At 43.8% G+C, this 26,350-nt stretch overlaps 1 protein-coding gene across 2 annotated transcripts in view; it reads right to left on the minus strand.

Moving 5' to 3' along the window:
• LOC137378176 (peroxidasin homolog) overlaps nt 1–26,350 on the minus strand; it is a 272,519-nt gene that overhangs the window by 142,460 nt on the left and 103,709 nt on the right. For both annotated transcript variants that reach the window (XM_068048332.1, XM_068048333.1), the window contains exon 2: nt 18,349–18,420. In XM_068048332.1, coding sequence (XP_067904433.1) covers nt 18,349–18,420 — 72 coding nt within the window. The remainder of the gene's footprint in view (nt 1–18,348; nt 18,421–26,350) is intronic.

The raw sequence follows: 26,350 nt of genomic DNA on the forward strand, positions 1-26,350 counted from the left end.
TCCCTGTTTATTCTCGAGAAAAAAAAAGCCCCAGTTTCATACTCCTGGCATCAGCTTAGTAAACTTTTTTCATTTGTTCATGGGAGTCAGCATCTCTGGCAGGACCTGCATTTACTACCCATCCCTAATTACCCTTGAGAAGTTGTTAGTGAGATGCCTTCTTGAACTGCAGCAGCCCATATTGTGCAGTTACACCCACAGTGCTGTTAGGGAGGAAGTCCCAGGATTCTGACCCAGCAAGAGCAAACAGCGATATAGTTCCAAGTGAGGATGGCATGTGACTTGGAGAGGAACATGCAGGTGGTGGTGTTTCCATTGGTCTGTTGTCCTTGTCCTACTAGGTGGTAGAGGTCGTGGGTTGGAAGGTGTTGTCGAAGGAGCCTTGGCGAGTTGCTGCAGTGCATCTTGCCAGGATGGGTGCAGCTCCAACAACACTCAAGAAGCTCAACACCATCCAGGAGAAAGCAGCCCCCTTGATTGGCACCCCATCCAAAAACATTAACTCCATCACCGATGCACAGTGGCAGCAGTGTGCACCATCTACAAGATGTACTGCAGTTGTTTAATTGTCCACCACCATTTACCAATGGATGTGGCAGGACTGCAGAGCTTTGACCTGATCCGTTAGCTCTGTCTATAGCATGCTGCTTCTGCTCTTCAGCATGCATGTGGTCCTGCATTATAGCTTCACCAGCTTCGCACTTCTTTTTTAGGTATGCTTGGTGCTGCTTTTGGCAGGTTCGCCTACACCCCTGATTGAACCAGGATTGGTCCCCTGACGATGGTAATGGTGGAGTGATAGATATGCTGGGCCATGAGGTTACAGAATGTGGTTCTGCTGCTGATGATGGCCCACAGCGCCTCATGAATGACCAGTTTTGAGCTGCCAGATCTGTTCTGAATCTATCCCATTTAGCGCGGTGTTAGTGCCACACAACACGATGGAGGGCATCCTCAGTGTGAAGGCTTGACCGTCTCCATAAGGACTGTGTGCCAGTCACTCCTATCAATACTATCATGGACAGATGCATCTATGACAGGTAGGTTGACAACGACGAGGTCAAGCAGATTTTTTCCCTCTTGTTGGCTCTTTCATCACCTGCCGCAAGCCCAGTCTGGCAGATATGTCCTTTAGGACTCACTCAGTCAATAGTGGCGTTACCGAGCCACTCTTGGTGATGGGCACTGAAGTCCCCCAGCCAGAATCCATTCTAGGCCTTTGCTACCTTCAATACCTCTTCCAAATGGCATTTAACATGCAGGAGTAAGAATTCATCAGCTGAGGGAGGGTGGTAGGTGGTAATCAGCAGGAGGTTTCCTTGTCTATGTTCAACTTGATACCATCAGACTTCATGGGGACCACAGTTAATGTTCAGAACTCCCAGAGCCACTCTCTCCTGACTGTATACCACTGTGCCGCCACCTCTGGTGGCTCTGTTCTGCCCAGAACCTACCCAGGATTGGTGGAGGAGGAGTCCGGTCATTGGCTGTAAGGTATGACAATGTCAGGCTGTTGCTTGACTCGTTTTTGGGAGAGCTCGCTCAATTTTGGCACTAGACCCCTGATGTTAGTGAGGATGACTCTGCAGCGTTGACTGGACGGGGTGTGCCTTTGTCATTTCCTGTGACTACATCAATGCCGGGTGGTCTGTCCAGTTTTATTCTTATTTGACTTTTCTGTAGTGGTTTGGTACAACTGGGTGGCTTGCTAGGCCATTTCAGAGGGCAGTTCAAATTCAATCACATTGCTCTGGGTCTAGTGAGACATATAGGCCGGACCGGATAAGGATGGCAGATTTCTTTGCCTGAAAGGACATTAGTGAACCAAATGTTTTTTTCTGCTAACCTGGTAATTTCATAATCATCATTACTGTTACTAGCTTTTTATTCCTGATTAACTGACAACTTTAAACTCATCAGAATTTGAACTCACAGCATTAGTACAGGCCTCCAGATTACTAGTCCAGTAACATTACCACGATGCTACTGTTCCCACACTGACTCCATTGCTTTGACAGCTTTCTTATTATGGCTGTTTTGATCCACTTTGATTTCTTTTAAATATCAGGTTTAAAATGAAACATGTATAAAATCTGCAGTCCTGGTTTTGTAACATTGTCTATTCTGGCTCTCTATGGATTAGTGCTGTACTGTGCATTATATGTTTTCCTATTTTCATACATTCTAGCATTCAACAACTTATATTTACATAGCACCTTTAATATAATAAAACATCCCAAGGTGCTTCACAGAGGCATTATAAAACAAAGTATGACACTGAGCCACATAAGGAGATATTAGGGCTGATGACCAAAAACTTGGTCAAACAGGTAAGTTTTAAGGGGCTCCTTAAAGGACAAAAGCGAGGTTGAGAGAGAGAATTCGAGAACTTAGGGCCTAGGCAGCTGAAGGCATGGCCAACAATGGTGCAGCAATTAAAATCAGCGATGCTCAAGAGGCCAGAATTAGAGTGTGTAAATATCTCGGAATGATGTCGGACTGGAGGCAATTACAGAAATAGGGAGGGGCAAGGCTGCAGAGGGATTTGAAAGCAAGGATGAGAATTTGAAAAAAATCAACCATTATCATCAACTATATGATCAGTAATTCTATTATAGTTATTTTTTATATTAGTAGATTAGTAGGAAAATTTGATAGTCACTAATATAAAAGTACACACTGTACTTTCATTATGGAAGATGTCTTTCACTCTACTTCATACTAGAAATTGGTAAAGATTTATTTGCATTATTTGAAAATTAACACTGTGTCTTATCAAGCATTCTCAATCATTGGGCTGAATTTCATGGAGGCGGCTGGGAAGACATGGGTGGGGGGGGGGGGGGGGGGGGGGGGGAGAACCCCATCTCAGCCACTTGCGGGACACCCAGCCACATTTTACTGCGTTCAGATAGTTAACTGCCTGGTGCTGGGGTTCCTATCCCTTTAAGGACATGGATCCTGCCTCCAAGAGCTGCTGGCCAATCAAAGAGCTGGCAGCTCAGAGTGCCACCAGGAGTGGTGGCCACTGCTGGGACTGCACCCAGCTGGAAGAGGCAACATGGACGTCGGTCTCATAAGCAGGTAAGTGGGGGGGTGTTCACCGGAGCCACTCAGGTAGGCCCTAGCGAGGGGTTGGTGGGGGGAGGGGGGTGGTGGTGCAGTGACTGTGGTTGTTGACGTAGGGGTGGCCTTTGCTGCTGGAGGGACTCTCTGTGGGCCACAGATTGCCCAAGCAGGATGTCACCTCCTGCCCATTCCAAGGCCGCAGTGAGGCTGCCTGGTTCTACTGGTGACAGAGCTCCCACCAGTCGCGGGTAAAATACCAGCACTGGCGGGAAGAGACCATTAAGTGGCCATTAACTGGCCATTTAGGGGTCTCAACTGGCCTTTGGGCAGGAAGGCTGTCCTCGACGTTCCCCGCCCTTGACAATATTCAATGGTGTTGGGAAGGAGATGGGCACTCCATCCCACCATCTTCCTGTCTGTTCCCAGAGGTCTGATAAAATTCAGCCCTTTAAATGCCTAGCCTGACAATATGTCAGCATGATTCATTCGATATCGCTCTTTCCTCTGGTCCAAGTTGGTGATTCTGTATTGAGCATTTAACAATTCCTTGGGCACAGAGTGGTTCTTGTTTCCACTGGGCAATGATTTCTTACTTAGGTCTATAATATTCAAACTATTAAGAGACGTAGAGTGGTGTACCATACTTTCAGCTGCTGTCTGTTACTACCCTGGCTTATTTAGTCCAAAATGTTAGAAGCTTTCGCTCTATATATTACTGAAATGACCTGCTCTTCTTAAAATGGTAATAATAGACAGCGAGTTCCAAAAGTGAAACATTTACTAAGCCTTAAATGCTATCCCTCAGATCCAGTCACTCTGTAGAACATCTTATACGCCTATTTTTTCCAAGCTAAAAGACATGTACTAGAGTCAGCCAAAAAAGTTTGACAGCCACTAATATAAAACACGCGTGTTCACTGTTTATTTCTGGAAATCAATAAATAAGTAAATTTGTGATAGACTAGCTGATACTAGCTAGTCATATGCAACTACCAGTTCATGTATAATACTACTTTATTTCCCCCTTACACTCCCCTCAATGTTGCACCTCACTTCCCACCTACTTCACTCTTCCTCGCTCCTTGTTCTTCACCTGCCCCTCATGGTTTTCCTTCACCTCACTCACCATTTCCCCATTCTTCTCCTCTGCTCTCTTCAGTGGTTCCTTTTTCCTTAATATTTCTTCCCCCTCTGTCACTTAGTTTCCCCTCGCTGGCTGCTCTGTGCCAATGTGAAACCAGGCATTGACTTTTTAAATTGCTCATGGCACTTATAATGCATCTGTTGAGTATTTTGTCCTCTGCAGATATATCATAACTGATCTTTATAAAGGTGAACAGAAAATTTCCCACCAGTAAAGAGCAGAAAACAAGACCAGGAGCAGTGGAGATCAGAGACAGATGATGTTGGGATAAAAAGGCAAAAAAGAGAGAGAATACCTCTAGGCCCAAGAGCAACACAAGGTGCTGCTGAAATTGATCAGGCCGAAGAGGCATATGGGGAGGAAATGAAGAAAGACCACTGCTCCTCCCCTAATTTCCATATCAGATCTGCTTCTGAGCTATTATGCTAGCAAATACTGCTGTCATATTAAACTTGCTCTCCTCATTTGAATTGCTCGGGCATTAGATTGGGGAAAAGGGCTTTCCAGATTTAGGACAATAAAACAATAGCAGCACCAAGAACAACCCCACCAGCCTGACACTCTGCGAATTCAAACTTGTAGAATTAGTTCACTAAGGTTCAGTATGTAGTTTGGCACAAATTCACTATTTCTATTGACAGATTTGCTCTAGGATGCCCACCCCATTGAGTTACAAATGACACACTGACAGCAGCATGCATGACAACCTGAAAAACTTACTAAAACTGACCAACAGCTTTAGAAAAATGTGGGCAACTCAAAACAACCACAAATATAGATCTATGGCACGCAGTTACACTGAAGGCGGAATTGGACATGAACCTGTTTGAATTTAGGCTGCAAGGTTTGCTTTATTTATTGATGGGATGCAAACATTGCTGGCGAGGCCAGCATTTATTGCCCATCCCTAATTGCTCGAGAAGGTGGTGATGAACAGTCTTCTTGAGCCGCTACAATCCATCTGGTGTAAAGCCTGACTACCCGACCCGAACCCAACCAAACCCAACTACATGTGTTGGGTTCGGGTCTGTATTCTGTGTCCAGCATTCAGACTCGAATCGGGTCAGGCTGGACTCTACTGTTTTGTTCCATATTGTTTTCGTTTTAATATATGATTTGTCTCTGTTTCAATAATATTTGTTATTTTCGGGTTGGGTCAGGCATTTAAAAAAATTAAAGGACTCGGGCCTGGGTCGGGTTGGCTGTTGTCGAGTTGGGCCCAGGTCGGGTTTTAATTTTATACCTGAGCCAGGCTTTAATCTGGTGTAGGTACACCCATAGGGCTGTTAGGGAGGAATTTCCAGGATTTTGACCCAGCCTCAATGAAGGAATGGCGATATAGTGCCAAGTCAGGATGGTGTGTGACTTGGAGGGGAACTTGAAAGTGGTGGTGTTCCCATGCATCTGCCTGCAGCTGTAAACATTCCACCACAGTGGACAATTACATGAACAATTCACAACAGCACTCTTCTTGTCCCGACCAACCCCCAACCCATGATATTTCATGCAGGTATTTACCTCCCCTCTCCTATTCCTCTTCTGGCATTCTGTCTCCTCCCTTCAAATTACACTGACACACTTCTCCCTCCAATCATCAGTTCATGCTGGTACTCTGATCCTTTATTCCTGCAGAAGCCTCACTCCTGTTCTCCACTCCTAACTCTAACTAGCCCGTTGACCCAGGAAACTGAATGCTGCTGAATGTAGTAGCAGCAAGCAGAATCCAAAAGTAATGCTGAAGTGGGTAACTGGAACAGCACTGAGGGTGGGCCTGAGTGCGCTACTGATGCAGACAGCTTGAAAATCCTGACTGTATGAAACATGGACTGTTGGCATGTATGCAGTTGTCCCATATATGAAGGTAAGCTAGGGCCTGTCTTATGGCTAGGTGCAGATCAATAGGGCTCTAATCGATTCCAGAAACTAGCCATCAAGATATTTTCAGAAATTCTCCAATCGGTCGTGCAAAAACTATTATAGGATTGCCTTCAGTCTGAAAAGACTAGGGCACTGATTAAATAGAGAAAGATGAGCACACAGCCACTGTTACAATAATGTTGATGTGGATAGTAATGAGTAAGGAATGAAGGGACAACAAATGGTAGAAAAGCTCAATGGTTATACATGAGAAAATTAAAAACCAAAGTTTGAGGTTCATCTTGAAGGTTTTTGAGCTAGATTTAATTGTATTCAGAATTACTCACTGTATTAGAAGCTATTTTAATCTTAAAAAGATCTGCTCAGCTTTGTAATAACAGAACTGCCAAAGACCAAGAACTAATTAATGTTGCTAATAGCAGCGGATAAACATTCAACACATTTTAATAGAAGCATTAACCTACTTATAATAAAAAGGTTAACGACTTTATTAAAATAATAGACAAAAGAACATGACGCATTAAACCTGAGCCCACTATTGACGGTAATTTCTAACCAGATGTCTGTTAAAAAAAAAATTAAAAGATCAAATGTGAACATTCCTTGAGAGGGCAGAGAGTGCTGCAGTTTATTTAAAAAGTTCATTTATTCTGATTGCCATCAACAGGAGCCACAAATTGTATCCTTAGTTGTTTGCATGTCAGACCCCATCAGCTCTCACAGCCCCCCTGCTGATGGATGCTGGAAGTGGGTCAGAGAACAATTCATTTAAACACAGATTTGCATCTTCCCATTCCTGGTTTCTGACTGTGACGCTCCAAGGCCAGTCTGACATGCCAACTCCCATTAAAGTCAATGAAGTCATGTCGGGAAGTAGACTGGCCATTCTCATAATATATTGTGGAGTCGATGATAAGGAAAGAGAAAGCAAGTTATTAACCTTCATAGGAAGTAAACGTAAAATTGTAAATATATTGACATTTTCTAAAAGATGAAATAAGTACTTGTTTATAAAGCGAGAAACTGGGATAAATTCATTTAGCAGAAATCTCTGCAAAATGCCCTTCTGCTTTTAGAGTCTGATTTGTCATCAGAAAAAACCTTACACTAGACTGATGTGAAGGTGTCAGAATGGGAGCAAGTAATAGAACCAGATTGTTGTGAAGTGTGTGAAAACAAAAAGACAAAAACAAAATTCCTACAGATGGCACATGACGGCCAAAGTCCCACAACACATGAAGCAATTCTTTAGAATGCACTGTGAAATAACATCCCAGTGAGATCAAGTAATGATAAAACCATAATGTAACCTTTAGGAGGCCTCTTACATTAACATTTCATCACTCAGTAAGCAACAGCTGCATTACTGCAGATCCAGCACACAAAAAACTGAAACCTTAAAAACATATATTTAAAAAACACATATCTGGGAACTGGGAGGAACAGTAAGTTAGACACTGGCCTTTCACCTCCAGTACAATTTAGTTCAGATTGATTTTGTGTCTCTGCTGGTTGCAAGGATCCAAATGTGAAATCAGTTTGAGGAGCCTCAATCTTGGTCAACAACATTTCTTAGCAGTAACACTCAAGGTGAGCCTAATGACTAACATGCAAAAGGGTTGATATGGGATGGGGGCAGGAGTGCCAGACTAGTGCTGTACAGGGTGCTCGAGAATGGAGCTGAAGCACATTGTTACACCAGATTTAAAAAAGAGCTTCAATTCATATATGCTCGTGTTATACAGAAACTGAGTAGCTAATTCAGACATTGGATTCCTGAAATATGAAAGTGTTCCCTACTACAACACTAACATTCCTCATCTACACGAGATGAGTTTGAGAGAAAATAAATATTGTGAGATTGCCTTTAAGAGTGATGTCCCTTTAAGCTCTTAGTATTCTAATGAGCTAAGTGCCAGGATGTAGTCATGTGACCACAAGCCAGCCTCACTTTGTAACTGTAACACCAAGAGGTAAGTCCTGTAAATAGATAGCTCTGCACTGTATATACTTGTCAGCTGTTAATAAACCTGTTTGAATCTTCAACAACCTGGACTCCACGCATCTCAGTTATGCTGCATCAGACAACATAAAAAGCTTATTACATGATGGCAGCTGTGGTGAGAAGACAGAATCCACGATTGAAGATCACAGGAAAACAGTTTTAAAAACTACCTACAGCTAAGAGAGAGAAAGTTAAAAGAAGAAAAAAAAACTACAGCTGTAGAAGACAGAATGCTGAATGACAGGCTGCAAATCAATCACCGTGAGCAGGTGAGTCAGTGTACCATTGGTACAGGAACCCCAGTTAAATAAAGCTTTGAGGTGCTTGCAAAGTTGATTTTTGAAAGGCTCAGTAAAAGAAAAAAAAACAGGGAAATCCCAATCCCTATCTCAGGCTGATTGATTGTTTTCAAAGGCTCCCCCACACGATCAGGTCCGAGCCATTACAGGAGGCGCCCGACAGCAAAAAAGCATGGGAATCCTCCATTCACACAGCTCACAGCCAAAGCTATAAAAAGAAACCATTAAACTACTCAAACGTGAACAGCTTTCATTCATTCAGCCTGGTTTTAAAAAACTCAACCACTCAAGCATGAAGAATTGCCTCTTGAACAGCTGTCTAAATAAACTCTTAAGAAAAGCACATGCAATGCCTATTGCATTACTGTGTAAACAAACTGTTGGAAGCTAGATAAACAGACAAACACCTGCTGCTGTCAATCAAAGCAGCCAAGAGGGTTCCTTAAAAAGTGAAACAGTAGAGAGTCATAAAGCAAGTTCTGAAAGCAAGTTTTGAAGCACAAGAACAGCAGGAAGATGGATACCAAACTTTCCAGCATGAACTGAAAAACCTTGGATATCCTATCTGAGTTCCAACTGTTCCAACAGAGAATGCAATTATGCTTTACAGACCAAGTAATTGTAGAACCAGAAAAACAGGCTGTAAAAATGATAGCAATTGGAAATGAGGGATTGCACAGAATAAATACCTCTGGATTATCTGAACAGGACCAGAAAGATCCCGCAAAGTTGTGGAAAATGCTGGAATATTAACTCAGATTAAGAGTGAATTTTTGAATTCACCGCCTGGAATTGACGTGCTACAGCAACAGCCACAGGAATCAAAAGACCAGTTCATCAGTAGATGCCATAGCAAGGGCAATGAATGCGATTCTTCAGAAGTTGAGCAGTCAGACCGAATAATGGTGCTGGTGGTAGTATCAACACATATTGAAGCATTTCAGAAAGAACTCTTGGGGCAAAAGAAAGGTCACAGCACTAATACACTGCTGGAGAATGGCAGGAAATACAAAGCCATTGTAGCTGGACAACAGCACCTGCAAGCGCTAGGTGCAACCAACAGTATCGGCAACATAACCAGGTCAAAAAGAGCAGGCAAGCTGTGTATTAAGTGCGGTCTGTCCCAGTCACAGCGAAACTGTCCTGCATTTCAAGATCTGTTGAAGGCAAGTGTTGCAAAAAGACACTGGACCCGCCTATGCAAGAATTCTGGCTGGAAAGATGCAGCCAGAAGCCATGGTAGGACACAAGCCAACAGAACACAGGCGCAGCAACATGGCAACAGCCGAAAAGAAAGCACCAGAGACCTGCATAAAGGCAAGTCGACACACGAGGGCCACAGGCAAACAGACCTGAGACAAGACTCGGGTAGGAGCAAGTCTCAGTCAGAAGATGAGCAAGCATGCCAAATTATGAACCTGACACGCCATGTCGATGAAGTCAAGCAACTGGAAGCTTTCGCCACAATTAACATCACATCGCAAAGAAAGCTGGCTGTATGTTTATACACTCAGGGCTACTGCAAATATCCTACCAATCCGAATCCTCAAAGATATGTACTGGAGTCGTTGGAGATCAATGATACAACTGACAACTGCCAAGTTATCTTCATACAATGGGTCAACCATCCCTTGCAGTGGCACATTAACCATGCAATGCAGCTATGCCAAGTCGGCTTGGAAACCACAAATATTCTACCTAGTAGACATGAGTAGACCAGCAGTGGCAGGCCTACCAGCCTACAAGGACCTGAACACCATAACTATCCACGATAGCATTGCCAAGGGGTAATATCCAAGGACCGGAACCCGCTTGCAAACTCTGACTAGCATCAAACAATGCAGTCTGGAAACCCAGCAACTGCACAAATATGCCACGCCTTCACTTCTGCTATCCAGAGAATTGCCAGCACCACAACGGACAATCGTGGGGGTCCCATTACGGAATGTTTGAAAGGTAAACTTAATGGGCTAGTGGAAGCACTCCTGCTCCTTCTGGCGCACAAGCAACGTAATAAAGGCACTTGCCTCATAGACCTGGCCCTTCTCGTTGCATTCATTTGCCAGAAATCCCAGTTTGCAAGGGTTAAAAATAAAACTCGAGTTAAACTGGACATATGCAGCCTCCTTAAAAGATTTTAGTGAGCAACCCACCTTTTGAGAGGGCGTTGGTCGTCCACCTCTCGCCTGTTAAAAGGCCACAAATTATTAAGTAGTACCATCAGAGCAGCTAACTGTTAAAGAAAATACTTGTTTGTTTCTTTTGTTCTGCCATTTATTAGCTATTACACATAATTCCAGGGCAAAATTAATGTCTAAATTATGTAATACCCCATTGGATAACAACAAAATTTTATTATTAATGTTAAGAGAAGGTCTATTCATCAAGCTTATACAAGATACTGCTGGGCTGTTTCCTTTTTAAAACAGGAATTCCCTTCTGTTTAGAAGCCCTTACTGCATGCCAAAACAAAAGATGTTGAGAGATTTGAGAGAATGAGCCAACACCCAACTGATTCAGATGTGTTTGGCACACTAGAAATATGAATTTGAGTTGCTAAATTAACATGTAAATCAAAGCTGTTGATTTTTTTCCAGCATAAAATTCTGCTTAAGTAAATAAAAACATAGCAATACGGAGGTGTAGTGCCCATTCTATACCAAAATCTTGGAGATCTTAAGATCAGTACTGAAGCCCACAGAAAATAGAAAATAGTATCCATTTGTCCTAATCAAAGCTGCTAATGACATCTTTATGACTGTGACTGTGATGTACCATCCCTCCTCATTGTTCTCAACGCCTTTAGCTTTTGACACAGTTGACCATACCATTCACCTTAAACTGCTCCTCCGCTGTCCAGCTGAGTGGGACTCAGAGGTGAAGTGCCAGAATCGAGACTTGGCAACAATATAATTTGGAGCAAAGATGAAGACCTGATACAGAGCAAGGCTGGATTCCTTAAGTGGGGGAAAGGAAACTAAAGACTGATCTGTCACTGCACTATTAATCCAGAGGCCCAGGCTAATGCCCTGGGACAGGGGTTCAAATCCCACCACGGCAGCTAGTGGAATTGAAATTCAATTAATTAATTAGAAATCTGGAATTGAAAACTAGTCTCGGTATTGGTGCTATGAAACCATCATCGATTGTTGTAAAAACCCATCTGCTTCACTAAAGTCCTTTAGGGAAGGAAATCTGCTGTCATTATCTGGTCTGGCCTACGTGTGACTCCAGACCCACAGCAATGTGGTTGACTCTTAACTGCACTCTGAAATGGCCTAGAAAGCCACTCAGTTGTCATGGGCAATTAGGGATGGGCAACAAATGCTGGCCTTGCCAGCGACACCCACATCCCATAAAAGAGTAATAAAAAAAGCTACACAGTGACTAGCACACAGAGAAAAGCTGCCTAATTAATAACCAGCCCTCGTCTGGTTCCATTCTTACCTATATAGTCATAGTCAGAGAATCTCCTGCAATGGCTTCTCTTCCCACATCACCCAACCCCTCCCCATCCCCCACATGATTATCTTGAGCTCCTCAAGCATCTATGAATGGATGACTCTTATTTCTTATCTACATGTGGTCCCTCAGAAAAAACAGACAAACTTGCATGTATATACTGCCTTTCATGACCACAGGACATACCAAAGTATTTTACAGCCAATAAAATACTTCTAAAGTGTAGTCACTGTTGTAACGTAGGAAACACAGCAGCTAATTTACACACAGCAAAGTGACAGTGACCAGATAATCTGTTTTATTCATCCTGATTGAGAATAAAATATTGGCTCAGACACTGGGGATAACTCCCCTGCTCTCCTCCGAAAGTTCTTTTACATCCACCTGAAACAGCAGACAAGGCCTCTGTTTAATGTCTCATCCGAAAGACGGTACACCTTCGACAGTGCAGCACTCCTTCAGTTCTTTCTTTCTTTTGGGCCTCCTTATCTCGAGAGACAATGGATACGCGCCTAGAGGTGGTCAGTGGTTTGTGAAGCAGCGCCTGGAGTGGCTATAAAGGCCAACTCTGGAGTGACAGGCTCTTCCACAGGTGCTGCAGAGAAATTTGTTTGTCGGGGCTGTTGCACAGTTGGCTCTCCCCTTGCGCCTCTGTCTTTTTTCCTGCCAACTACTAAGTCTCTTCGACTCGCCACAATTTAGCCCTGTCTTTATGGCTGCCCGCCAGCTCTGGCGAATGCTGGCAACTGACTCCCACGACTTGTGATCAATGTCACAGGATTTCATGTCGCGTTTGCAGACGTCTTTAAAGCGGAGACATGGACGGCCGGTGGGTCTGATACCAGTGGCGAGCTCGCTGTACAATGTGTCTTTGGGGATCCTGCCATCTTCCATGCGGCTCACATGGCCGAGCCTTCAGTACTGCACTGGAATGTCAGCCTAGATTTTACAATTCAAGTCTCTGGCATAGAATTTGAACCCATAAACATCTGACTCAGAGGCGAGAGTTCTACAAACTGAGCCACAGCTGTCAGCAACATCAGCTGAGGACATAAGGGCATAAGCCGAACTTCTGTATGCATACTGGTGACACCCTGGTTGACCTGATGATCACCTCCTATGCCTCGGTGTTGTCAAACTGTTTGTCCAACATCCAGTGCTGGTTATGCTATAATTTCCTCCAAATAAACATTGGGAATACCAAAGCCATTATCTTTGCCTGCCCTGCTCCACCCCCCAACCACCACTAGCTCCATTCTCTTACCACCAATTCCACCCCTATCACCATCACAGGTTGAACCAGACTGTTTGCAATCTTGCCATTCTACTTGACCCAGAGCTGAGCTTCTGACTACAGCATGGATACCCGACCCGAACCAGATGACATATGTCGGGTTCGGGTCGCTTTTCCGGGTCCGGCATTCGGGCTCGGGTCGGGTCGGACACACTATCACACCTTTGGTACGTGGCTCCAATGTTAATGTACTTTTTGGACTTGAATGGTAGTTTAGTTACAGTTTTTTTAAGCTTGTGCAGATAAACAACAAAGTGGAAGCTAGGTTAACTGATAGTCGGGTTGGGCTCGGGACGGATGTGGTTCTGTTGGGCTCGGGTCGGGTTTCATTTGTAGACCCGAGCCAGCCTTTACTTCTGACAATCATATCCTCCCCATCACCAAGACAGCCTATTTCCACCTCACAAACAGTGCCCATATCTACCCCTGCTTCAGTTCATCTGCTGCTGAAACCCTCAAACATATTTTAGTTATCTGCAAATTCAGTTATCCCAATGCCCTCCTGGTCAGCCCCCCCCATCTCCCACCCTCTACAAACTTGAGATCATTGAAAACTCTGCTGGCCATATAATAACCTGCACCAAGTCTTGTTCACCCATCACTCCTATGCTCACTGGATCTACATCAGCTCCAGCTCCACTAGTACCTCACATTTAAAATTCTCAGCCTTATATTTGAATCCATCCATGGCCCCGCCACTTTCCACCACTTTTTTTTCATATTTGTTCGCGGGATGTGGGCGTCGCTGGCCAGGCCAGCATTTATTGCCCATCCCTGATTGCCCTTGAGAAGGTGGTGGTGAGCTGCCTTCTTGAACTGCTGCAGTCCTTGGGGTGTAGGTACACCCACAGTGCTGTTAGGAAGGGAGTTCCAGGATTTTGATCCAGCGACAATGAAGGAATGGCGATATAGTTCCAAGTCAGGATGGTGTGTGGCTTGGAGGGGAACTTGCAGGTGGTGATGCTCACATGCATCTGCTGCCCTGTCCTTCCAGGTAGTAGAGGTTGCGAGTTTGGAAGGTGTTGTCAAAGAAGCCTTGGTGCTTTGCAGCAGTGCATCTTCTTGATGGTACACACTGATGCCACCGTGCGTCAGTGTGAGGGGAGTGAATGTTGAAGGTGGTGGATGGGGTGCCAATCAAGCAGGCTGCTTTGCGTGGATGGTGTTGAGCTTCTTGAGTGTTGTTGGAGCTGCACCCATCCAGGCAAGTGGAGAGCATTCCATCACTCTCCTGACTTGTGCCTTGTAGATGGTGGACAGGCTTTGGGGAGTCAGGAGATGAGTTACTCGCCACAGAATTTCCAGCCTCTGACCTGCTCTTGTAGCCACAGTATTTATGTGGCTGGTCCAGTTCAGTTTCTGGTCAATGGTAACCCCCAGGATGTTGATGGTGGGGGATTCAGCGATGGTAATGCCATTGAACATCAAGGGGAGATGGTTAGATTCTCTCTTGTTTGAGATGTCATTGCCTGGCACTTGTGTGGCACAAATGTTACTTGCCACTTATCAGCCCAAGCCTGGACCGTAACCTCTTCCAGCCCTACAACCCTCTGAGAATTCCGTTCTTCCAAATCTGGTCATATATGCATCCCCCATTACTTTTTGCCCCAACACTGGTGACTGTGCCTTTAGCCATATTGATACTTCGCTCTGAAATTCCTTCCCTAAACCTCTCCGCATCTCCACCCCTCTCTCTTCTTTGAATGCCTTGCTTAATATATATACCTCTTTGACCAAGTTTATAGCCACCTCTCCCAGTATCATCTTTGCTTGGCATCAATTTTTGTCTGATTACATTCCTGTGAAGCACCTTGGAATGTTTTCCTAAGCTGAAAGGTGCTATATAACTGCAAGTTGTGGATGTCACTCATGCAGATAGATGTGCTTGAAGCTGGTCCGACTCTCGGCTTTAACAACATGTGGAAGTAAAGCCTGAGGAGAATTTTTTTCCCAAAATTATACCTTAGTCATAAAATTTGGAAAAGTGCATGACATAACAGTTCAAATTTGACAAAGTTTAGTTTCAATTTCTTTCAATACTTTTGCTAGTACAGGTTATATTTAAAATGTACATTGACATTTCATGTCAAACATTCTCTGGTGCATACAGCCAGAGGGCTTATACACATTTTACAGCCCCTCGTTATACTGTGGCAGGATGGCCTTAGACAGAGGTCCTTCCCCAATGGACCTTTGCAGCAGTTTCCCCAAGCTTTAGTGCTTCCCTCAGCACGTAGTCCTGGACCTTGGAATGTGCCAGACTGCAACACTCGGAACACCAGCAGGTTTCGGGCAGACCAAGTGCAATTTTCACTGAGTTGATGGTCTTCCAGCAGCAGATGATGTCTATTTCAGTCTGGTTCCCTGGGAACAGCCCATCACGCACTGAGTCCTGCATTAAGGAGCTGCTCAGGATGAACCACAACAAAAACGACTGTCTCTCTTTGCAGACTGGCTTTGCAAAGGCTGCTAGGGGAACAGCCCTACAAAGTCTTCTTAACCTCCCCATCACACTACAACCAAATTCAGGAACCTGATGGAGTAGGGGAACTAGACCCACCTTCCAGACTCCATGGCAATACATTTCCTACATTTAGTCTGTGATGCCACCTATATTGCCCAATAAAAAAAATCCATGACATGAAATATTTTTCATATCATTTCAAAATTTTTTTTTTTTCCACTTCTCTTTGATCACCACACAACACTTCAATCCTTTATTCATCCCCCTTCAAACTGAGTAGGTGGACTTTTCCATTGATCTTTATCAATGCCACTCTTTAGCTGGATCCTTCAAAGTGTTTGATGAGGGTGGCTTGGATTGGTGCCCTGTCTGCTGTTTTTCCTGCCTCCCTAAGATTTTTCCAATGCAAAAAGCGATCTTAACTGAAATGGTGCAGGAGTTAGGATCCTGCTTTTCAGTACTACTAATTGATAGCTTAGAACACGGAGGGAAAGTTTTTCTGAAACTTCCTGCTGTTAAGTAAAGTAACTAGTAAGTCACTGCAGTGTAAGGAAAGGCATTGGAAGGGTAGCTAATACCTTAATGGGTGAAGTCCTGGACATGGAACAATTGTTTGGCTGGTCATCTGCTAAACAGCGACTAGGGGCTAATGTGGAATTATATTCCTCCTCAGGATGTTCAAACTTAGATAAAGGGGAGGAAAGATGCACCCAACATCCTGATGGCCATCTTTGTGTGCGGCTGCATCAAGTTGTGTGTAGACCCTGAGTACACAAACACCAAGTGTCACTATGTGCTGAGCTTCTCTCTCTCCCCGGTGTAGCGGTGTTACCCAGAAGGAGGTGGGCGATGGTTTCTTCCCCACTGCAGCCACCTCTAGGGCAGCATGCAGAGGCATTAAGATTCTGGGGGTGCAGGTAGGATCTGACGGGGAGAGCCCTTCTCACCACCAGCCAAGCTATGTCCTGGTGCTTGTTTGAAAGTTCTGGCAAAGAAGCATTCTGTCAAATGACTGACAGTCTGCTCGGGGAACCATCTGACTGAATCCACCATCCCCTTTTCCCCCAGGGCCTCGAGGATGTTATGTGCAGACCACTGCCTGATAAACTTGTGATCAAAGGTGTTTTTCTGTACAAACGTTTCAACAAGGAACAGGCGGTACAGCACAGTCCAACTGAATGGAGCATTCTGCAGCAATGTGGCCAGACACATTCTTCATAATTCTAAGCTATCAATTAGTAGTACTGAAAAGCAGGATCCTAACTCCTGCACCGTTTCAGTTAAGATCGCTTTTTGCATTGGAAAAATCTTAGGGAGGCAGGAAAAACAGCAGACAGAGCACCAATCCAAGCCACCCTCATCAAACACTTTGAAGGCACCAGCTAAAGAGTGGCATTGATAAAGATCAATGGAAAGCCCACCTACTCAGTTTGAAAGGGGGGAGGGTGAATAAAGGGTTGAAGTGTTATGTGATGATCAAAGAGAAGTGAAAAAATAAAACAAATAAAAATTTTGAAATGATAGCAAAAATACTTAATTTCATGGATTTTTTTAAATGGGCAATATAGGTGGTATCACACACTAAGTGTAGGAAATGTATTGCCATGGAGTCTGGAAGGTGGGTCTAGTTCCCCTACTCCATCAGGTTCCTGAACTTGGTTGTAGTGTGATGGGGAGGTTAAGACGACATTGTAGGGCTGCTGTTGCATGCCCCCCTAGCAACCAGCTCAAAATCAAAGGTTCAAGGAGAAAAAGAAAACCTGGAATAAGAGATATTTAATACCATAACAAATAAATAGTAGACTTAAAATAAAGTGTAATCAGTGACATTAGTTGAACAGTCATTAGTTGAAAGCACACACAGCTGTGAGGAAGAAAGAAAGGAATACAAATCTGGTTGGTTGTTTTTATTCCCAGGAATGCTTCATCAATCATCGAGTCAGTTCAAGATGGTTTAATTGTTATCCATTTCACTGGAAATACAAACATCAGACTTGATAAACACCAGCAGCATTCTTCGGAGAAGGAAAAAAGCTTTAAGATATTTAAAGGTTCCTTTCATTATGGAATTGTCAATTATAATGGTTTCTGACCGTAAGCACCGACAGAAGCAACTCAATACAGCACAATGCCTAACCATCAATATGTTCGTTCAACCCTACAATTCAAAGCAAAGGATGATAATTATAACTCAACATTTCACATGATACAGTTTATAGCTGCCTTGGTCAATTGATATCTGCAGTAATACGAACTCCAAAAAGACCACAGAGACTGTAATAGCGGCATCAATAAAGCCAATAAACTCAACCCAAATTCATTGGTACAAATCTGTCAAAAACAAACAGCATTCATAATCCAATTAACTTTTTCAAGCTGCCAGACTTTCTGCCATCTACACAACTGCTATGAATAAATGATCCTGCATTGCCAGTCAGGAGAGAGTCCAAACTCCAGAACATTAAATGTCACACAGTGATTTTGCATTCAGCAGATCTTGGAACCAACCTCAAGCACACAAAACATTGGATGAAGGAATAGAGTGTTGTATATCAAAGTTTATAGATGAAACCATGTTAGAAGGCACAGTAAATTGTGTGGATGGGAAAAGAAAGTTACAAAGGGACATATACAGACTAAGTGAGTGGACAAACCTCTGGCAAACTGAGTTCCATGTTGGCCTACATGGAGAGAATAAAACAGTTCTGGAAAATAAGGCAATATATTACTCACAATGTGTTCAGATTCCTCAGTCTCTTAAAAGCTGCTGGACGGATTTCCTTAATACGATTGAATCGTAGATCCCTGCAATATATAAAATGTTTACATTACACAATGTATACACAATGTTTACATTAGATAAGTGACCAACACAGGCATTTTTTTATTTCATTAGGTAAACTGCCGCCACATTTTGGCAATTAAGAGATTACAAGCAAAAATAAAAACACACAACATTGGAGATGATGGTGATTTGGGTTGGTAATTGTTTGGGAGTTAAGAGACAGAATGTAGGGACAAAAGTAGTGTACTCTGATTATTAGGATGTTAGAAGTTGTGTTTCCCAGGATCCGTACAGAGTCCTTAGCTTTTCACCATATATATTTATGACTTGGATGAAGGAATAGAGTGTTGTATATCAAAGTTTATAGATGAAACCATGTTAGAAGGCACAGTAAATTGTGTGGATGGGAAAAGAAAGTTACAAAGGGACATATACAGACCAAGTGAGTGGACAAACCTCTGGTAGACTGAGTTCCATGTTGGATCCAAGAAAGAGAAAGCAGAATATTTTCGTAAATGGTGCGAGTCTAGGAACTGTGGATGAGCAAAGGGATTTGGGTGCCCATGTACACAATTACTAAAGGTTAGTGCAGAGGTACAATAAGTAATACAAAAGGTGAATAAAATGTTGGCCTTTATCTCAAAGGGCAGGAATAATAAGGGGAGAAAATTGTGCTTCAGTTGTACAAAGCCTTGGTCAGACCCCATCTGTAGTACTGTGTTTAGTTTAAGGCACCACACCTCAGGAGTAGCTTTGGAGTGCAGTGCAGATACCAGATTTTAAAGGGTTACATTATGTCGACAGATTGCATAAACTTGGCTTATATTTCCTTGAGTTTAGTAGGTTGAGGAGTGATCTAATCAAGGTGTATAAAATGATAAAAGGATTCGGTCGTGTAGTTGATGGGGGTTGATTTTAATCTCACCATTGGGAACAGAGCTGCAAGTGCTTAAAATCATCTGAGCCCACTTACCAGCCCAAGATGTCAGCTTCCTGCCCAGCAACATTTAATCTTCAACTTCTGCTGAGTGGGGCCCCAACTCAAATCTAAAAATCATGGCCCTGACGACATCTTTAGTGCTGCAATAGCATTTTAACATTGGCATGCAGGAGGCCCACATGGCGCAAATCCCAATAGCTGAACCACGTAGTAGTCATGGAGTGGCCGACATATGTTAACAAGTTTTACTTTTATGTGGAACCTTACAAGCCACAAGGAGCAGGAGTGTTTTCCCAGACCCTACAGAGTGTCCTTGGGCCTCCCTAGCAGTGGCCTTGCTTCTCTTTCTTCTGAATGGCTTGACAACATCCCCCACCCTGCCGTACTCGTTGCACTTACCAGACGCCAGGGATCGGTCCCTTGGATCTCCAGTGACGTCTAGTTTCCACAATTTCTGCTGCCCCCTGCTGTCATTCTTTTTGGTATCAGGCCAGTGATATTGAATTTTTCTCTAATTTAAGGCTCAACCATTAAAATTGGCCAGGCCTCACTACCTTCATGGGTTCCCCCAAAACACTGATCCTGCTCAGAGTTAAAGCTGAGCCCAAAGACGCTATTTCCTCTGGTGGGGGAATCCAGAATACATGGGCACAATCTTAAAAATTATAGCTAGGGCATTCTGGAGTGAAATCAGGAAATATTTTTTCAGACACGGGATGGTCGATATCTGGAATTCAAAATGTAGTTAATACTCGGTCAACTCAAATTTTCAAGACTGAGATCAAAAGAGTTTTATTAGCTAAGGATATCAAGTGATACGAATCAAAGGGGCGGGGGGGGGGGGATGGTGTGGTAAATGGAGTGAGGTGTAGGCAGCCATGATCTAATTGAATGACAGAACAGACTCGAGGGAGTGAATGGACTACTCCAGTTCCTATGTTGAAAAAGACTTGCATTATCTCATGCCTGTAATGACCACGGATGTCCCAAAGTGCATTACAGCCAATGAAATATTTTTGAAGTGTAGTTACTGTTGTAATGTATGAAACGTGGCAGCCAATTTGTACACAGCAAACTCCCACAAACAACAATACGATAATAATGAGATAATCTGTTTTTGTAATGTTGACTGAGGGATAAACATTGGCCAGGACGGTTGGGATAACTCCCCTGCTCTTCAAAATAATGTCTCAGGATTTTGTACATCCACCTGAGAGAGCAGAAAGGTCCTCAGTTTAAAATCTCATCTGAAAGACAGCACCTCCCACAGTGCAGTACTCCCTCAGTACTGCACTGGAGTGTCAGCCTTGATTGTTGTGTTCAAGTCCTGGAATGGAACTTGAACCCACGACCTTCTGATTCAGAGACGAGTGTGATACCAGCTGAACAATGACTGACATGTCAACAATATTACAATGAAGATACAGCCAAGTCTTTCCCTTCTCCAACCAGACCAACATTTTGGCTCCCAAAAAATCTATTTACTTCACAACTATCAAATATAATGAGCTGTTAATAAAGATGAATCAGCTTCACCTTCCCAGAATAGAGGCCAATTGTCTTTCCAGTTAACAGAATGAGTGAACAACGTAGGCTGGAAAAATCAAAGAAACAGATAAACCTTGAGATTTTTTTAAATGAATATTAAATGATCACCCATGGCATTGCTCATCATGTGTCAGAATGTACACTACTGATAACACTGGGGATGCCAGTGACATCGTGAATATATTCAAAACGAGTGTGTTCACAATTTAGCTATACATAGCAAATGGAGTAATAAGCTGCTGTAAGTTCATCTCCGTTGACCTTGCTTATGGATAAAAGAATAACTGTTTCTTATGACTTCTCTTCTCTCCTACTCCAATTCTTCACGTTTTCTTTTTGTTCCACTTTTTTGTTTTGTACTACATTGGGTCCTGTGTAGAAATCTACATCCCATGTTCTGCTGGTTTCCAGGTATAATGGTGACCTCCACAACCTTTTACTGAGATTATATTCTCTGCTGGACTGTCTCTATTTCACTACTTGGCTTCCTCCTGTGGGCTCAGCTTTCGCTAGTTCACTGCAACATGCTTCCTCTCATCCTCCTCTGGATGATGCTCTCATACTGCTGAATGATGTCTGCTTTGCTGCTATCCGCTTGTGTTGCACAGCTGCTGATTCTTTTTGGTTCTCATTTATCCTACAGAACTCTTCCATCATCCTTCGCAGGACTGGGTTGGACAGGGTCCTCGAGCTCCTGCTACCTATCTCGTGCTTCTTGCCACCCTACAGCAGTTCCTTGGACCAGCTCCCTCATCAGTACTGATCCCATGGGAATTAACATTCAGTCTCCCCTAGCACTTGGAATCTTTACCGCTCTTGGTCCCTGGGTTTACTCCCACTGCTCCATTCTTCTGTGATGGTCCATCAGATCACTCGTGAGCACTGCTAATATCTGAGGACACTATGCACTGGACACAGGCCCTCAGGATCTACCTCATAGGATCATGATCACCTCTCTGCTCCTCCACAGCCGTGTTTCCACTGGGTAAATTCCACCATTGTTTCCAGAGATACTGTACCCCTTGAACTGCTCCTGGATCCACTCCTTCTCTAAAGCTAATTCTGAACCTGGATGTGATAGTTCAAGGATGCCTCATACTGATTCCATGTTATTGAAAAGACGACTTGATCCCACCACAGGGCTTCAGACTTCAACTTCGAGCTCTTTCATATCGTCTTCCACTCTTCCATTTACAAGCATACCAAACAGCAACTCCATGGGCCCAATCCTCCTCTCTCACTAACCTTCCTGCACACGTTTTGACTGAAGTTTCACCATGGGTGTTGTCATGCACACATAAGGAGCAATTATGAACTATAAAGAAAATGAACTGATGAATTAATTTTCCAAAAAATGGGCACACTTTTGCTATAACACAAAATGTAATAAGGTCAGGTGACCAGTCCTGTACTGCGAATATACACAATAACTGCTGGAGACTGAATCTATCATCGTGTCTAGACCAGGCCTGAAGAAAGCACTAGAAATGCTAATAGACCCATACCATGTTAATGACTACCTCCTTCAACCAGTTAGACTAACAATGACATTTTCAAAACACATGGGGTGGAATTTTGTGCTGGCGGTAGGGGTCTTGACATTGGGGAAAACCGATACCGAGATCCCCGCATTGGCTCTTGTATGGAAGGCCCGTCAAACTTAGTGCCAAGCAGGCACTTAACTGGACAGCGGCGGGCCTTCTGTACCATTTAGGACCCCATCGCCGGAAGTCCTGGCCTTGCAGAGCTGCTGGCCAGAGTCCAGCCAATGCAGCACCACCATGGAGGCAGTGGCTGCTGCTGTAGCTGCAGTGACCAGACACAGAGGAGCGGCGCTGGCACCAGGCTCAAGGTAGGTCAGGGCAGGAGGGGTCTCGCAATGTGGGGGTTGCGGCGGAGGGGTGGGGTGGGGTCAGCAGCAAGAGCACGGTGTGGCCCTCAGCAGTCCCCACTTCCCGTGCCGGGTCCCTCATTCAGGCGCTGTGCCTTTGAATGAGGGAACACCCCACCCCACAGCTAGGAAACAGCCCGCTTGATTTTCCATGCTGTGCTTCCTGTGTGCTGGCAGGGCTGCCCACCGCATGGGTGATTGCGGCTGCAGCAGGAAGAGGCCCTTAATTAGAGGTTAATTACTCAGTTAAGGGCCTCAATTAGCGACGGGTGGGAAGGCCGTTTACAGGCGTTCCGAGCCTGGACTAAATTTTGGCGGGGGAGCATAAAATTCCACTCGTTGTCTCCAGACCCAAACTCAGAATAATAGGTGTGACCAAACACCACTTTAACAAGATGAACAACATTCAAACATCATTGTCTAACAATGGCCACATATTCAGAGACATTGTGTGAAAACACCAGGGGAGAGCAGATTTGGGCACCTGGCAGGAACCAAGTCTGGTTAGGTTTTTTTTAAAAAAGACTGCTCTGTGCAGGCAGCCAGAGAGCAGAGCAGAGACAGGAAAGCCAGCAGCCACGAGGTTGAGAGAGCTCCATTCCAGCCAAGAAGTAGACCCTGCCAAATACCATCTTTAAAAAATTACCTAGAGGCAGAGACGAAAAGGCGACCATGGAAAACTCCCCATCTGGGAGACTGAAACAGGATCTTCGTCAACAGACGATAACTGAGATTTAACCAAAAATGTCTGCAGCTAAGCATCCATCCACCTGAAATTTTCTCCAAAGCTCGACTCCAGTGAACCAGGAGAAAAGGAAGAACAGGCCTGCACTGTTTAAATTTTCTTCCCAGGAAAACAAACAAGGTTTCACAATGAACTCTTTAAAAAAAAACACCAGACCTAAATGCATGCTATCTTTTAATCTCTATCTTTTCTTGTGTGCGCTTGCATTATTTATTATTTATTTCTATTTTATATTTATTTAGAGATACAGCACTGAAACAGGCCCTTCGGCCCACCGAGTCTGTGCTGACCAACAACCACCCATTTATGCTAATTCTACATTAACCCCATATTCTCTACCACATCCCCACCATTCCCCTACCACCTACCTACACTAGGGGCAATTTACAACGGCCAATTTACCTAGCAACCTGCAAGTCTTTGGCTGTGGGAGGAAACCGTAGCACCCGACGGAAACCCACGCAGACACGGGGAGAACTTGCAAACTCCGCACAGGCAGTACCCAGGACTGAACCCAGGTCGCTACAGCTGTGAGGCTGCAGTGCTAACCACTGCGCCAAAATTTTTGGGTTTTTGTTTAATGAACATTTATCTTTCTTCAAACCTATGCACAAACCTGTCAATTGTCCGTTTATTGACCATTAAAATGCTCAAGGGTTAAACACAATTCTAATAAAAACACGGTCTATGGTTAGCTGAGAGGTGAAAAGGGAAACCATTCCTATCATTTCCTACCTGTCCGCAACAATTAATACATTGACCCTTATTGAAGTTTCCTTGACTGGCTATACATTTCATTAGCTGCCCAATGAAAACCAATGTGATAAAAATGTGATCCTCATCACCAAGCTACAGCTTGGGTTTTCCCCCTTACTCCACTGGCATCTTATCCTTCGAACCCCTGATCTTATTCCACCCCTCTTGCAACTCCTTTGAAGTCTTTGCAAAATCATCCCCTCAAGTTCTGCCCAGAGTTTCTCCATTATATCCTCTCCTTTCCACTTTCAGCCTCTGAGTGACTCCCCATTCCAAACCAATTCCTTCTGCGTCCATCCTTAGAAAAAAAAACTCTCCAAGTTTCTCACAACTAGACTTGCAAATTCCCAACTGCCTAGCCTTTGGCCTTTCATTTACCTAATACTTACCAGCTGTCACTTTGGTCAGCTACTCCCTTAATGCTACCTTTGAGGCCATTGAGCAGAGCAAATTTTCCACCACTCTCATCAAAGCCATTCCGCCAGTAATTCCCATCTTTGCTTGCTCACATTAAAGGGGGGGAGACTTGAACGTATCTGGCATAGCCATCCATTATCAGATGAGGTTGGACCACACCAAGTTCTACCTCGCCTCATTCTCCTCTGCCAAAACTGTCTACTACTCTAGGATTATTTTGGCAAGCAAATATAACCTCTGGTTTATTTTTTCTGCTACTAAACATCTCCTTAAATCATTCTGCTCTGTCCCCTCTAACAAATTAAAGTAGCGTATGGATAGAGGCCATCCATTCAATTGCCTCTATTCTTCCTCTCCTCAGGCACCTTCTCCCTTCCTTTTAAAACCTCCATCACCCACCCTCCTCAAAAACCACCAACTTACCTTTCCTTACCAAAGTCCTTGAAGGTGCTACCACCTCCCTAATCCCTGCCCACCTTTCCTGCAACTCCCTATTTGAATCTTTTCAATCAGATTACCATCCTCTCGACAGATTGCAACAGCTCGATATAAAATCATGTCAACTTTGTGACTGAATATACAGCATTATCCTTTCTTATTCACTCTGTACCTTTTGACACAGTTAGCCATACTATCTCCTCCAATTCCTTGCCAACGTTATACCACTCAGTGGAACTGTCCTTCATTTCATGTAAAAATGGCATTAGGATCATAGGACCATGATTTACATGCACTCGTAAGTTTTGTGCGTCGCTAACTCAGAAAACTGCACAGATAAGATGCTGGTGGGTGGAATTAATTTGGAACACAGTGTTAAGTATTTTATCACTAATTTAGTCACCTGTCTGCTCCATTCCCATTGAATGGGCAGGATTAAAATTGGCCCTGCAGAACTTCCAACATAGGCCACCCAGCACATCATGTGCCAGATCTCTGAAAGAACTCCATTTAGTCGCATTCCCTTACACTTCCTCCATTTCCTTAAATGCATCCACTTCTCTTTCAAAAGCTATTATGGCTTCTGCTTTCAGCAATGTTTCTGGGCGTGGTGAATGGTTATTTTTCCAGACAGGAAGGAAATACATAGTGATGTCCTCCAGGGATTTAGGACTACTAGTCTTTTTGATATACATTGACAGAGACTTGGGTACTCAGGGCATAATTTCAGGTTTGCCAATGGCACAAAACTCAGAAATGTAGTAAGCAATGAAAAGAACAGCAACAAACTTCAGGAGAACATGCAGACTGATGAAATGGGCAGACACATGACAGATGAAATTTAATGCAGAGAAGTGTGAAGTGATACCTTTTGGTAGGAAGAATGAGAGGCAATATAAAATAAATTATACATGTTTAAGGGAAGTGCAGGAACAGAGACCTGGGGGTGTATCTACAGAAATCTTTAAAGGTGGCAGGGCAAATTGAGAAGGCTGTTAAAAGGCATATGAGACCCTTGGCTTTAACAACAAATCATAGAGTACAAAAGCAAGGAAGCTATGCTAAATCGTTATAAAGTACTGGTTAGGTCTCAGCTGAAGTAGTGTGTTCAATTCTGGGCACCACACATTAGGAAAGCCGAAGGGAGGGTGCAGAATTGATTTACTTGAATGGCATCAAGGATGAAGGACTTCAGTTAAGTGGAGAGACTGGAGA

The sequence above is a fragment of the Heterodontus francisci genome, chromosome 16 (genome assembly GCF_036365525.1).
Source record: "Heterodontus francisci isolate sHetFra1 chromosome 16, sHetFra1.hap1, whole genome shotgun sequence".
Classification (NCBI taxonomy): Eukaryota; Metazoa; Chordata; class Chondrichthyes; order Heterodontiformes; family Heterodontidae; genus Heterodontus; species Heterodontus francisci.